Raw genomic sequence first — 14918 nt, forward strand, 5'->3', positions numbered from 1 at the left:
GGAATTGAACCAATGACCTTTTGCTTTTCAGGATGATGCCCAACCAACTGAGTCACACTAGTCAGGGCCATTCCTCACTTTTAAATATGAATAAAGAACCAAAGATCACTGGACATTCCAGGAGAGCCTCTAACCTGAAAAGAAAAAGAAACCTAAAGGAAACAGAGACAACACAGGGTCAAAATAAAAATTAAAAAAAAAATACATGTAAGTCATAAATATATAAATATATATAAAAGAAACTCTATTCATAAAAAATAGGCAGAATGTTATGAAAAAGAAACATAATAAGAAAGAGCTCTGATATAGATGGCTGTAGTGAACATAATTTGATGGACAGAGTTTGGAGATAAAGTGAAGAAAACCTGACCTCAATAGATTTCTCTATGCAAAGACCATCCACATTATTAGCCATCAGGGAAATGCAAATCAAAACCACAATGAGATACTACTTCATGCCCACTTAGATGGGTATAATAAAAAAGACCAGTAATTCTGTAAGAGCTGGCTAGGATGTGGGAAAACTAGAACCCTCATACACTGCTGGTGGGAATGTTAAATGGTGTACTACTGTGGAAAACAGTTTGGCAGGTTCCTCAAGTTAAATACAGAGTTACCAAATGACCCAGCAATTCTACTCCTAGGTATATATCCAAAAGGAATGAACATATATCTATACAAAACTTGTACACAAATGTTCATAGCAGCATTATTCATAGTAGCCCCCAAATGGAAATAACCCAAATGTTCATTAACAGACGGTTGTGTAAATAAAATGTAGTATATTCGTAAAATGAAATATTATTCAGTAATAAGGAATGAAGTATTGAAAACATTATGCAGAGCCAAAGAAGCCAGACACAACTACCTCGTGTTGTATAATTCCATTTATATAAATGTCCAGAACAGGCAAATCCACAGAGGGAATGTGGAGTGACTGCTCACAGTTATGGGGTTTCTTTTTCGAACAATGAACATGTACTGAAATTAGATAGTAGTGATGGTTGCACAACACCGTGAGTGTACTAACTGCCACTGAATTGTACACTTTAAAAGAGCGAATTTTATGACATGTGAGTATCTCAATAAAGTTGTTACAGTGTGAAGAATGAAAAAGAAAACCTTCCAGAAAGAAATAAAAATAGGCAAGGAAAAAAAGATCCAAGACTGAGGATCAATCCGGCAGGCCCAAGAGCTGAGTGACAACAATTTCTGACAGAGAAAACAGAGAAGATGGAAGAGAGGAAATTATGTTTAGAAATTAATTCAAGACTACTCTCAGACATGGAAGCCAGAGTCTCCACACAGAAATGGCCTATTCAACCCTGGCTGGTATGGTTCAGTGGATTGAGTGCCAGCCTGCGAACCAAATCTATAATCCTGACTGGATTCCCAGTCAGGGCACACACCTAGGATGTGGGCCAGGTCCCCAGGAGGGCAGCGCAAGAGGCAACCACTCATTGATGCTTCTCTCCCTCTTCCTCCCTCCCTTCCCTTCTGTCTAAAAATAAATAAGTAAAATCTTTTTTAAAAAAAGAAATGACCTATTTATTACTGGTATAATAAATGGACAAAGAACCATTCCATGGCACAACATAGAAATTTTATAAGAGAAGTGAAGATCCTAATAGCTTCCAAAGATAAAACAATACAAAGGATTGAGAATTGGAATGGCATCAAACTTTTCAGTACAAGTAATAAAAGCTAACACATTACAGCCTTTAAGATTCTGAGGGAAAACTATTTTCAACACGTTTATATATAATTTATAACGTTCAACTCTACACCCAGCAAACTGTGAGGTCTGAATTAAAGACATGGCAGTTGGAAGTATGCTCTAGTAAAATGGGAGACTGAAGCCAAGAAAGCAAAAGGCCATATGGTCCAAAAAGCTGGGTGTCCATCATGGGGAAGTTGCCAAGGGCAGTCCCAGGGGATGAAAAGGGAAATCACTGGACAGCAGACCCAGAAAGCAACCTGGCCAGATCAGAGCAGAGGGCAGAAGAGAGCACCAGGACAAACAGGAAATCGTGTTTGCACATCTGGAAGATTGGTGGATCCAGTGGAGCATGTGGAAAAATTACCATTAGGAGCTTATAAAGTAAAGTATAAAGGAAGATGAGGAAATTACTCATTCTAGGAAAAACAAAATGTGTAAGAAAATGAAATTATATTATTAGGTTCTACAGTAAACATTATTTACATGCTCATAGTAAACAGAAATATTGGTTACTTAACTCCAAAATATGATATAACATACAAAGGTGGGACCCAAGAGGTGTAGGTGTACTCATCTATTATAGCAGGAACTCAATGTATAATGATGATGAATTTTACAGATGAAACAAGAGATAATCACATTAAAAAAGAAACATGAAGGTAAACACAAATACAAAATACACAGCTGATGAAGCTGGCAGTAGAGGAGGGTAAGAAGGTGGGCTGGACGGTTTATTAGAAGCCTTACAGAGCTCTCACTGATCCTTGCCTCCGTTCCTATTTTTAAAACACTATTATTGTACAAAGTTATTAGGCATATACCTCATAACAGTTCCCTGCACATACGCACAGTGGGTGTGACCTTAAAGATGGGAACTGGCTTAGAAGACAGTGAAAACTGACTCTGAAGCACTCTGAGTCATCGAAGGGCTTCTTCAGGCCCCACCCCACTGTCAGTGTGATGCTGGCTCCTTCCCTCTGGATACTCTGGAGACCCGTCCTTCCTGGATGTTCTGTGGAGGGGGCTAACTGGGGACTGGAGCTTTGGCTAAACATGGCCAGCACAGGGCGTGGCTTCTGGGACAGTGCCCTGGAGCTTTACACAGGGGCCTGCCTCCAAACCCTGCTCTCCTATATATTGACCACCTGTGGGTTTAGGCTCCCTACATATTTCTAGCTTTCTTGAACTGATTCCTCAGGGGAATTTTTATTTATTTATTTTTTTTAAAAGTGTATTGTATTTATTTATTTAAAATATTTTATTTATTTATGTTCAGAGAAAGGGGAAGGGAGGGAGAACAGAGGGAGATAAACATTAATGTGTGGTTGCCTCCTGCATGCCCCCAGCCAGGGACCTGGCCTACAGCCAAGACATGAGCCCTGGACTGAAAATCAAACCAGTGACCCTTTGGTTCACATGTTGGCGTGCAATCCACTGAGCCACACCAGCTAGGGCATAATTCCTCGGGAATTTTTAGAAATAGGCATCGTATAGATAGAAACATAGGTGGAAAAATAATGACTTCTGTCTCATCTATTCATAGCTCCTCACACTCTACTGAGGCCCATGTAGTAGGTGCTCAATAAAGAGCTGCTGAAGGCATAATTGTGGTGCAACAGCACTTTGTTGGGTCCTTCACATGCATTGCCATATTCAACCCTTACAATATGCGTATGCAGTTAGAGGGCAGGATTAGCTCCACGTGACAGGTAGGGAAATGGACGCTCAGAGTAACGTGATCAAGGTCACTTCACTAGTAAGGGAAGAAGAGCCAGGATTCAAACCTGGGTGTGGCTGACCTCACAGCATACTCAATTAGCAGCTACAGCCATAAATCCTTTCTGGAAAAAGGTCTGGCTAGGTACATAGATGGATGGGTGGATGGAAGAAAGAATGAAAATAAAAGATGAGCTCACAGCTGATCCAAGAAGAGAACCTGAGAGACCCTCCCCATGTGGAGTCTCTGAGGCTATCAGGACAGAGGCTGGAGAACTAGCTGTGCACCCATTCTCTCCTCACCCCAGGGGGATGTCCTTGTCGCACCCACCTTCTTCAGAGAGGTTGTTCTCTTTGGTCTCCTTGTCCATCTGGCAGCACCAGCCTTCCAGCCGCTCTGTTTCTGCCTGCAGTAGCTTCAAGAACCAGTAGCCATCTCGGCGGCAGGCCCCTGGCTGTGCTGGCTCTGCTGGGGTGCTGGAGGAGGCCTCAAGCCAGGGATCGGGTGGGGGCAGCGATGATGCCTCTAGGGCAGGGTCGCTGTTGTCTCCATAGGAGAGGTTGCGTTTGATCTGGGCAATCTTGGGGGCCTGCCGAGGGCCGGCATCGATGCTGATGGAGTTGGGGTGTGGGGTACAGTCTGGGAGGCTCCTCTCAGATGACTTACAGCTTGAGTCATTGGCATCCTGGGTATCTGAATCGGTGTCCCGTCGGGAGGACATGCTGTGAGAGGGGGCACTGCTTCTGTGGGTGGGGGTGGAGTGGGGTGGGGACAGGAAGAGGTGAGAGTCACTAAGAGGGCCAAAGATCAGAGACCACCCCAACCGGACACACGGGAGACAGAGAAACGGATGCATCATCTGCTCACCATGCGCCTGAAGCAGGACCCACAGCTCCATCTCATTCTCTGCTCAGCCCTGGCTCTGCCCCACCCCACCAACACCCACACGCACACACACACACAGACAAGGTCATAAGGTTGCCTGTTTACTGCAGTGGGGCCAGGAAGACCACCAAACATCGGGGTAGCTCATGTCTCAGCCCGGCCTTGACCCCCTGCGGGCTGATTCATCTCACAGAGCAACTGCTCATTTGCCCGCCCACCTCCTGCCCAGCCTCCCATGCCTGGGCCACAGCCCACACCCCAAACCCAGCTTGGTTATTAGAAATCCAGCAAGGAGAAGTGGGTTAGGGAGAGCAGGAGGAAAAGGCACAGGGGAGGAGAGAGCAGAGGAAGGAAGAGGAGAGGGGAGAAGCCGCCACCACCTCCGTACGACTTACCGCCAGTCGTCCTCTACCTGAACCCCGATGGACTGGAATTTGGTAGCGGGACTGGGCTCCTCTTTTGGCACTGGCTGAATGCAGTCAACCTTATTGAAGGACAATGACAGCAACGGCACGGAGACAAAGACAAAAATAAAAAACAAACACCACACTTGCTGCTGAAATTCACATTAGTGGGACGACGCAAACTGACGTGTGGACAGACAAACACGAGGCATGCGGACACTGCACGTGGGCCCGAGGCCAGACCAGGTTAAGCCGGGCACTGCTCATTCGCGCGGAGGCGGGCGGGCAGGTGGGCGGGAGGTGGGGTGGGGTGGAGATGACTGGCTTTCCCTACTCTGAGGAGGGTGCCATCACATCGATCGCTTTGGGTCCGTTGTCCTCCGAGAGGTGGGAACCGTTCCTTCTAGTCCTCTCCTTTACACGCATCAGAGAAGAAAAAAAGGACGACGAAAGAGAAAGAACACACACACACACAAAGCCACAGCCGTTATCTGGTGTAGTTGAAGATGGGGCTGTCTCGAGGTCAGTCCCCCAACCCTGCAGCTGAAGGACAGGCTGGAGGTGCCTGTACTAGGGGCAAACCTTGGATAGTTAAGTAGCTCTGGATTTGAAAACTGCCACCAAAGAAAAAACTGGTAAAGTACCTGGACACTATGGGGTGCTATCCTTGGTCCTTGGTCACACGTGGCTGAGATCACCTTCAGCACTCGTGTGCTTGGGGAGCAGTAGGAAGGACCAGGACCAGAGCCAAGTGCAAAGCTAGCACTTTATACTCATGAAGTGGAAGGAAACATGGCAGCAATGATGCTGTGGGCCTGCCTTTTTTTTCCTGGGAAAGGTGTGTGGCCATGGAGCAGCCAGACCAGCCCTTCCATCATTGCTCATGAATGAGGGAGAACATACACTTGACCTAGGGCTTAAGGTACAAAGCAGTGGGACAAGAACTGTCAGGCTATCTTTGGAAACTGAGGACTCTCCAGTCTTTTGGATATACAGAAGCAGGGACTGGGGGGCCTTCTGGGGCAGGGGGCTGAGCACCAGTCTCCTCCTTGACACGGGGATGCAGCCACATTTCTCCCTCAGCAAGAAGCTCAGGAAATGCAGCATCATCGGACAAGAGCATGGAATGGGAATGGAGGTGAATCTGGGGAAGGGGAAGGCCAGAATGGGCCCAAGAACTATAGTTCTTATCCCCATGTAAACTTCTGGGCAAAAGGAATCAAGGATTAAGCCTAGCTCTCTTTCAGAGTTTTGGGAAAGATAAGAGCGTCTGGTTTAGCCAGGAGAGGGTGGGGCTGCCCAAACAAAGACCCTGGGTGGTCAGGACCAAGAGTCAGAGACTAGGCTACTTTCTGCATTCCTAGGAGTCCCTCCTGGAACACAATACAGGGCAGGAGCAGGAAACCTCATGAAGGAGCCCAGTAAAAAGAATTGTCTCCTGGCCAATTTTCTCTTTATATATGTGGGAGAACTTAAGTTCAGAGCTGTCTCTTGGAGGAAAAAATTTCAGGCAAGTGCAAGAAATTGGCAAGTGAGCCCTTTATGTTCCCTGCCCCTTCTGCATTCTACTGCTTTGTCATCTACTTGGTTGTGTCCAACTGCTCATCAGCGGCTAGGAAAATGGAGATCCCTTCCATCCTAAGGCAATCATAGATCCTAAGCTACAGTGCATACTTCCTTGAGCTTCTTGATTGTCCCTTGGGGTTGGGGATGGGGTTCCACCTCTTCCAAGACCTTGGCCCAATGTAGCTGCCTTCATTCTCTGCCGAGTGTGTTCCACTTTAGTTTGGAGGTCTAGTCAGGGCAGGGAGAATCCTCTTAATCTGGATTTAGAACAAATTTTGTAAACTGCAAGGCAGGGCCCAAGTTTTCCCAGCTCTGCTAATAAAAGGTAGATTACTGATGCTGACTGTGTGCAGAAGGGGCAGTGAAGCAATGATGGGAAACTGGTGCATCTGCCATGCTGTGTCATGGCTATGGGTGCACAGTTGAGTTGGGCTTCCAGGAGGGTCTGCTAGCTTTGGCTACTTGGTCCTGGGGAGTTATATCCCTGGATCCTTTCCCATGGAGAGAGACATCTGGAACAGCATCACACTTCTCAACTTGACGTGGGCCTGGTGTCTTGAGCTACCTACCTGTCCCCAAGCCCGAGAGGGCTCTGGGCAAAGTTCCCCTTGAGCAACCCCTGTGGCTCAAGGGCCCTGGGTCCTGGGCCCCTGGCCCATCCGCGTCTATGCTCCATGCTGCTCCCACCGCCAAGCGGGGCTGTGGCCTCCGCACCCGAGCTGACCTTGGATTAGAGAACTGTTAGGCCAGTCCCGCCTCCCACGTATCGGCTGGCAGGGCAAAAAGTGGAGTGGACAGACAGACAGTGGACAAAGAGTGGACAAAAGATGGCTGGCTGAGTGTAACTACATTCATTGGGATGACCCACTGGAGGAGGAGGGACAGGTACCAACAATTGCAGACTTCGCAGCAGGTGTGGGCAAAGGTAATGAAGGTGTGGCTAGGGGTGGAATTTGGTTTGGTTACTTGGGACTGATCCTCCAAAATACATAGATAAATCACTTTTGCCCAGGAGACCTAGTGGGCCTCTACCAGATGTAATTACACACAGACAGGTGCACGGAGCGAGCCGAGGACACAGAGTGCAAAAGGGCCCCCTACTTGTATTCCTATAGATGACAATTTCCTTTTCGGGATGGCCTCAGGGTGGGATTCGGAGCCAGTCAGCGTCCCTTGTTCACTCTTCAGAGCTGCATGCTTTGGAGGTGGTTCTGGGGCCTCAGAGGCTGGGGTGATTCTGCCTCGTGTCACACTGGGTGGTCGGGTACTGCTGTCCAGGCTGTCCGATGAGTTGCTCAGGCCTGACTGGCTTGTCACCTCGCTTTTGTGGTCCTGGCTGTCCAGGTAGGTATCCTGGGCAGACTCAGTACTACTCTGGACCGTGACTGAGATAAACGGCTTTGACGTGGTGCGTGGAGGGACCGGTGGTGGGGTCTTCTTATATGCCACTAGGCATGATGAACCTGCAGACGGGTGAGAGAAGGGCAGGGGAGAAGGTGAGGCCCCCAACTCTCTTAATCCCCTTTCAAGTCTGAGGCCCTACCTGATCTGGTTCTAGCTCTGGCCTCAGCCACTCCCTCAGCAGGGATTTCTGGAGCAGGAGAATGAGGGTCGGACACAGCAATGACCAAGACAGACAGATAGAGGCCCTGGTCACCCTCATGCTAGCCCAAGGCCAAGTTCAGTGGGGGATGCAAACATGGACCAAAGACACCCTCCACCTCATAGTCACACACAAAGGTGGTATCCATCTGGGGCATGGGCTAAAAGTTAAAGTTCATGGTGCCACAGGCTGTGACAGAGCCTGATCCATGATAGGGGAGGCAGTGACAGCTAAGGAATAGTTGAACTTGCTTTCCTCAGGGCTCACTGAGACCTACCGCTCCTCTCCTTCTGCTCTACCTTCCCTCTACCCCTGCTCCCTCTACTTGGATGCCCCCTCCATGTCTGATCAAAGACCAACGCATCTTTCAGGGCCCAGCTAACCCTTTCCCCCTCCTGCCTTTCCCACCTCACTTCACCTCATTATGTGAAAACCCTATACACCAGCCTGCCTCCCTCAATACTCCATCATGTCTGGTCTGACTCCCCATTCTCCACGAAGACTCAGGGAACCAGGACCTGCCATAGGTGGGAGTTGAGGTTATCTCTGAAGCCCAGTCCCAGCCTGGTCTGGGGTTTGCTCACAGTAGGGGCACAGAACACCCAAGTCCCACAGGCTAGCTTCTAAATGCTGAAACTTTTTGTCTCAAATGGAAGGTGCTTTTTTTTTTTTTTTTTTAAAGAAAGTTAATTTTTTTAAAGGTTTATTGTATTCCCATTCAAGGACATGTTTATTGATTTTTAGAGGGAGAGGTGGGGAGAGAAAAAAGAAAAACATCGATTGGCTGCCTCTCATGATTGCCCTGACTGAAGAGAGAACCTGCAACTCAGGCATGTACCCTGACCAGGAATCGAATCAGCGACCCTTTGCTGCACTGGACAACAATCTAACTAACTGAGCCATACCAGCCAGGGCTGGAAGGTGCTTCTCAAACAGCAGTAGCCAACTGCTGTGAGGGGCTGGGTCAGATCCAATGGCTTTTCTCAGCATATTAATTCTAACTTTCTTTTTCCCAGTGAGGACTAAAACAAGTGTTTACCTAGGTCCAGGCCCAGGCTGGGAGCAGAAGCCAGATGAGTGAGTTTAAGTCCTGCCTTCGAGGGGCTACCAGTTATTGAGATGGTAATGGTCCAATGGAATTTCACAAAATGAGGCCCAGTGCCACAGGGGCTGGGGACAACGCACATAATCTATCCATCTGGCCCTGACCGGGTAGCTCAGTTGGTTAAGAGTGTCATCACAATACACCAAGCTTGCAGGTCTGATATCTGGTCAGGGCACATACAGGAAGCAACCAATGAATGCATAAGTGAAACAACAAATTGATGTCTCTCATCCCCCTCCTCTCTCTAATCTATAAATAAAATTAATCCCTTATCCAAAAAGAATCTATTCATCTGTCACTATGAGTTATCACTAAACAAACCTAACAGAATGGCTAAAATAAAAAACGGTGACACCACCAAATGCTAGCGACGATGTGGAAAAACAGAATCACGCGTACACTGCTGGTGGAAATGTAAAATGATATAATCACCCTGGAAAACAGTTTGGCAGTTTCTTTTAAAACTAAACATACAAGTACCATACAATCCAGCAATTTACTGTTGGGCATTTATTGCATAGAAATAACATGTTCACAAAAATATGAATGTTTGTGGCAGCTTTGTTTGTAATCGCCAAAAACTGGAAACAACCTAGACATTCTTCAATGGATGAATGGTTAATAAACTGTGGTACATCCAGACTATGGAATACAACTCAACAAAAAAAAGAGACAAACTACTGATACAAGCAACAACTTGGATGAATCTCAAGTGAATGATGTGGAAAAAGCCATCTCAGAAAGTCATGTGCTGTATGAATTCTATTTAAAAAACATCCTTGAAATTACCTAATTATAGAGATGGGGAACAAACTGGTGGTTGGTGGGGAGGCTAGGGGGAGAGGGTGGTGGGGAGACCTGAAGGGACATGGGTGTGGTTATAAGAAAGTGATGAGGAATCCTTGCATGTGCTAACTGATGGAACTGTTGTATCTTGACAGTAGATACATACACGTGATGAAACTGCAAGACACTAAATACATACACACAAGAGTGATTACACAGGCTGTATCACAGGGACCAAGGCTCAGACAGACCCAGGGGCTGGCATGGCTCCTACTGGATTCTGGTGCAGAGGAAGCCAGGCCTGGGGGGAGGGGGGAGCCAAAATTGTACCACTCCCCAGTGTCTGGTAGGGAGGACAGGATGGTTCTCTGACTAGCCAAGGGGCAGTTTCCCCCAAGAGCTGGACATTTGGAGCAGTCTCCTGAAGCCAGGGGCCATCAGTGTCCAGCAGAGACAGGACTCACTGGGAATTTCAAAAATTGATTTGTTTGGCCTAAATATCTCCAAGGAAGAAGGGCTTCCCTGGCATTTTCTGCCCTAGGTGAGAAGAGTGAAGCCCTAATCTGCTCGAAATGCTTACGGGGGAATATCCTCCCAAAGGAGATAGGAGTGAGTATGAGGAGTCAGAACTGGGCTCTAGTCCTGGCTGAGGCAGTGTCTCTATCTGCGGGGTGGGGCTGAAACTGGTCTGGAGAAGTCCGTATGTAGGGATTTGTGTGGAAGAGGTAACCCCCTAACCCCAGGAGACAAATGGCGCTGCCCACAGCCAGGAGTCTGGACTGAGGACTAACCTTCCAACCTCGTTCTCAGGGTTGTCTAGGTCCAAATCCTGCTGACGTATTCTCAGAGGTCGAGCCCTGGCTGAGGCATCCAGTCATTAGAGGGAAGGTACACTAGCAGGAGGCCAGGCCAGATGGCTAGGTGTGATAAAAGGAAAAGTGAACTTATCTTGGATTCTCTCTGTCTCCTGGGACACAGGTCACAGCCAGATAAGCAGTGTGACTAACAGACGATTTTGGGGCCTTGTGAGCTTCCGTGGTGACAGGTATCCTCAGCTCTGAGCACTGTTTCCCCCAGGGCAAGAGGATGGGACCCTGACTGCACAGGGTGCCTTTTCATTTCATCTGTATGAAATGCTAATTAACATAGGCCACCACCTTCCCTGTCCCTTCTAACACCACGCTCCAGCCACTCTGTTTCTCATACCCATCACACTTCTCCCACCTCAAGGACTTTACAGGTGTTGTTCCTCCTGTCTGGAAAGCTGCTCTTATCTCTTAACATTTCAAATGTGGCACCCTCAGAGAGGCTTCCCCTAATGGCCCTCTTCTCTCACTCTCACATCACCCAGGATCTCCATCGGAGCACCTACTGTATTTATCTTAGCTCCTTTAGGGATTTAACTAGATAGTAATAGGCCTGGGGCAGTTAGGAGAACTGTCTGTCTTGGCATAGCAGGTCGTATCTCAGGCCCAGGGTAATACCTCAAGCAAAGAAAGCTTTCAATAAATATTTGTTGAATGAGAAAAATGGACCTCATCATTACTATAAAACCACTCCCCTCAATGCCAAAAATCACAATTAGTTAGCCATAGTGAAGGCTCCCAACTTTAGTATCCAAGGTTCTAGCCCCCTCCCAAATTTGGAGCCCTTTAGCTCGGTCCTACACACCCATCTGTGCAGTTTCACCCCCTGCCCTCCCACTCTCCAGCATGCCCCTTGCAGCATCAGAACCAAATGCACACTTTCCCAAACACACCTCACTCTTCATGCACCCAAGCCTTTGCACATGCACTTGTTTCTGCCAGAATCCCTTTTCATGTCCTCTCTGCTTCTCATCCTCCAGCCAGTCACTTCACCCTCAGTTCTTTCTGGCTTTGGCAGTCTGCCCCTCTCCTTTCTCTGTGGATCAGCTGGAGCGCTCAAGGCTGTGGCCATGATTCTGAAGACTCTGAAAGTGTGTCCCATGTATATCAGTGGCCCGGTGCCCAGCCCAGGGGGCACACAACCATCATTTGCCAATTAAACTTTCAAGACACAAGATGTTGGATCTGGTCAGTCCTGCACCCTCCAGGATGCGACTGTGGCCCTCCCTGACCTAGGAAGATATTCTATATGCCACAACTAACCCCATGGCATATGGGTCCAACTCTTTGTCCATTCACCCTGGAAGACTTTCAGACTGTCTGGGGAGCTTAGAGGTGAGCATCCCTCTAGTGTGACCGTCTCCAGCTGGTCCTTGTGCTTATTTTCAAAGATCATGAATGAAGCATCGCCGAGCCACAGTAGCGTGCAGTGACCCACCACCCCCAGGAGCCATATGCTTCTTGACCCCATCCTGACCATGCCAGTCCCTCATGCCAAGGCTCAGACAGAAGCCAGCTGTGTGATGCCTCCTCCATGCAATCTGCTCCGGACCCAGTCATACAGCCTAGCCTCCCAGTGCCCAAGTCCTTGCTTCTTCTAAGTAGAAGCTCCCTTCGTCTGATTTCTGCTTTCTGCCTCAAGATTCTTATCCAGCAAACTCTCCTTGTTAGGTCAGAATGAATTTTTGCCTGCAACATTTTGTTTTTTTAATGTCAAGGTGTGTAAGATGGTTAAACAGAACTTCAGACGTTCAGAAGAGTGGCTGGGCCGGAGGGCTGAAGAAGACGCCTAGAACAGGAATGGGTGCAGGAGACCAGAGACAGTGTGGGAGCCATGTCAGTAGGCTTTACAGAAGAGGCAGTGGGCCCTGCTCAAGGCCCCACATGAAGGGACAGAGATGGACTCAAAGTCAGAACCCCCTAAACTCTCTTTGCTGCCTCTGCCAAGCTTGTCAGGGCAAGAGTTGAGGACCTTTAAGATCCCATTCCGTCTTTCACTGTGTAACCTGTCAAACCACACAGCTAAATCAAGTAACTCATTTGTATATGGTACAAACAGAACTTGAGGATCCCACCCACCTAGCCTCAAATTCCTCCTTCCTTCCCTCTGCTTTTTCCACCAAAGCGGGGGAAGCTGGGAGAAGTTTCAAGTAGCTTGGTCAGCATCAGGGGCAGACTGCCCTCTCAGAGCCACTTTTCTGTTGGCAGCCAATGTGATCCTCCCTTTCTTACTGTGGCAGTCTGGAAGTCATCTTCCTTGCTGTGCCTTAGAAGTTAGTTTAAAGTTCTCAAACTTTAATTTCAAACTCCAGCAAGAAGGACTGAGAGCACCTCTTGTCTCAACATTCTCTTGGGGATTCCCAGCACTCCCCACAATCAGGCGCTCCCCGCATCGCCTCTCTTGTCCTTCCCCTCTCCCGCTGATCTAGAGTCATTTTTCCCTACACCACCAACACAGGTGCTCCCTGGACCCCACTCTCCTGCCCTGCCATTCCTGTCCCTCCTCCACCCCTACAGATGTTTAAGGAATCCAACCACATCGTTGCTTTGTTTGAAATTTTTCAATGGTGCCACAACCCACCTTGTGGACTTGGAACAAACCCTCAGGGGCATTCAGGGCCCCCAGAATCTACACCTGGCTCAGACCCTGAAGTCCACAGGAGCCAGTCAGAAAGGCGGCATGCTGGGGAAGACAAAAACACAAAGCTCAGGGAGCCCTAGTCCATCCTCAGAGCCTTATAGGGAGCCAGGAATGCACTCCTATTGGTAATGATTCCAATGCTGTCAGCGAGCCTTCACTGGGCACTGACTGGGCTAGCCCTTCACGCACAGCCAATTCTTGTTATTCACAATTCTTTATCTATGAATTCATCTACTTGCTAAAATTTATTTGTAACCCCCAAATCAATACTTGCAGGACATTTCACAGTCACTCACAGACCCGTGCAAAGCCTGACAATTTGAGTCACCTAATGCACAGGTCCCCAGGCAAGGCTGAACAAAATGATGATCTGCCTTCTTGCTTCAGCTCTCATGCTGTAAGCATGTGTCCTTTTCCTGGTCTCTCTAGTGCTATGTTTTTCACATTTTTGTGCTTTTTTTGGGTGATTTTTCTATTTAAAATGACCCCCTAGTGCTAAAGTGCTATCTAGCATTCCTAAGTGGAAGAAGGCTGTGATGTGCCTTACAGAGAAAATACGTGTGTTAGATATACTTTGTTCAAGCATGAGTTATAATGCTGTTGGCTGAGTTCAATGTTAATAAATCAACATGTTAAATAAGGTATCTTTAAATAGAAACATGAAACAAGGTTATGTGTTGATTGGTTGGTGAACATGTGAACACTGGCTTGCAGGGACCCTGCATTTTCCCTTAGGATCAATGGTTTAGTATTTGCTAATTCAGTGTTTGTAAGACCTTATGAACACAACAACTGTGAATAGTAAGAACTGAGTGTACTTTAGCCAACTGAATCCTCCAAATGCATATGTGTGAGATAGGTCTGTCATTGCCTCACTTTACATATGAGGCTTGGAGATGTGGAGTGACTTATCCTGGCTCACCTCCCAGGCTGGACAGTGTTGGGGCTGGGGTTTGAACTCAGCGCTGCCTGAAGGCTGACCACCACCTGATGCCACCTTCATTCCATGAACTCAGTGAGGGTCACGTGGAGGCAGCAGCCTTGGGTACATTAATTGTTTCACCCAGAAAATGGGGTGAGACACCCAATGTGCTATGAGTAGGAGCCAAGGAGATGACAGACACAACGATGTTTTGTAATCACGGAGTGGGTCCCTGTGACTCCTGTTGCCATGGTTTCTGGATGAAGGAGCGTGATCACCCCTGGGAAATAGCCTGGGGCAGTTTTTTTCTGGAAGGCATTACGGCTATCTGGGTCTGAAAGGATGGACCAGAGACACTGAGTGGCAAGGAAAGGCAGGGCTTTCAGGTGAGGGGATCCTCTGTGAGTAAAGGAGTGGGGCAGGACAGACCAAGATACAGGATGTCAGATTTGAGCAGGGCACAGCTTGGCAAAGTGGAATTTAGATAATATAGCAGGTGAAGGGAAGACAGGGACAGAGGCAAGGAGGCCTCAGAGAGGGCTGCCTCTTCTCAGACAGGGTTCTTGGCTTCCTTGAGCCACTTAGGCAATGGAAACAGACATCTTTCTGCACACAGAATCCCTCATAAAGTCCCCCCAAACTAGCCTGCAGTCAGAGGATTTTACAGCATGCAGACCTGACAGCAGCTGGAAGGTGTATCACC

General features: G+C 47.9%; 1 protein-coding gene across 4 annotated transcripts in view; it reads right to left on the reverse strand.

Annotated features, from left to right (window-relative positions):
• DLGAP4 (DLG associated protein 4) overlaps nt 1-14918 on the reverse strand; it is a 126326-nt gene that overhangs the window by 15109 nt on the left and 96299 nt on the right. For 3 of the 4 annotated variants that reach the window (XM_054573795.1, XM_054573798.1, XM_054573797.1), the window contains 3 exons: nt 7394-7755; nt 4718-4806; nt 3768-4180 (listed from right to left, as the gene is read on the reverse strand). In XM_054573795.1, coding sequence (XP_054429770.1) covers nt 3768-4180; nt 4718-4806; nt 7394-7755 — 864 coding nt within the window. Of the gene's footprint in view, nt 1-3767; nt 4181-4717; nt 4807-5060; nt 5141-7393; nt 7756-14918 lie in introns of all 4 variants that reach the window. The other variant, XM_054573796.1, reaches the window with a different exon arrangement.

This window comes from Pteronotus mesoamericanus, unplaced genomic scaffold (assembly GCF_021234165.1).
Source record: "Pteronotus mesoamericanus isolate MK-2021 breed Mesoamerican mustached bat unplaced genomic scaffold, CSHL_Meso_final contig_25, whole genome shotgun sequence".
NCBI classification, from domain to species: Eukaryota; Metazoa; Chordata; class Mammalia; order Chiroptera; family Mormoopidae; genus Pteronotus; species Pteronotus mesoamericanus.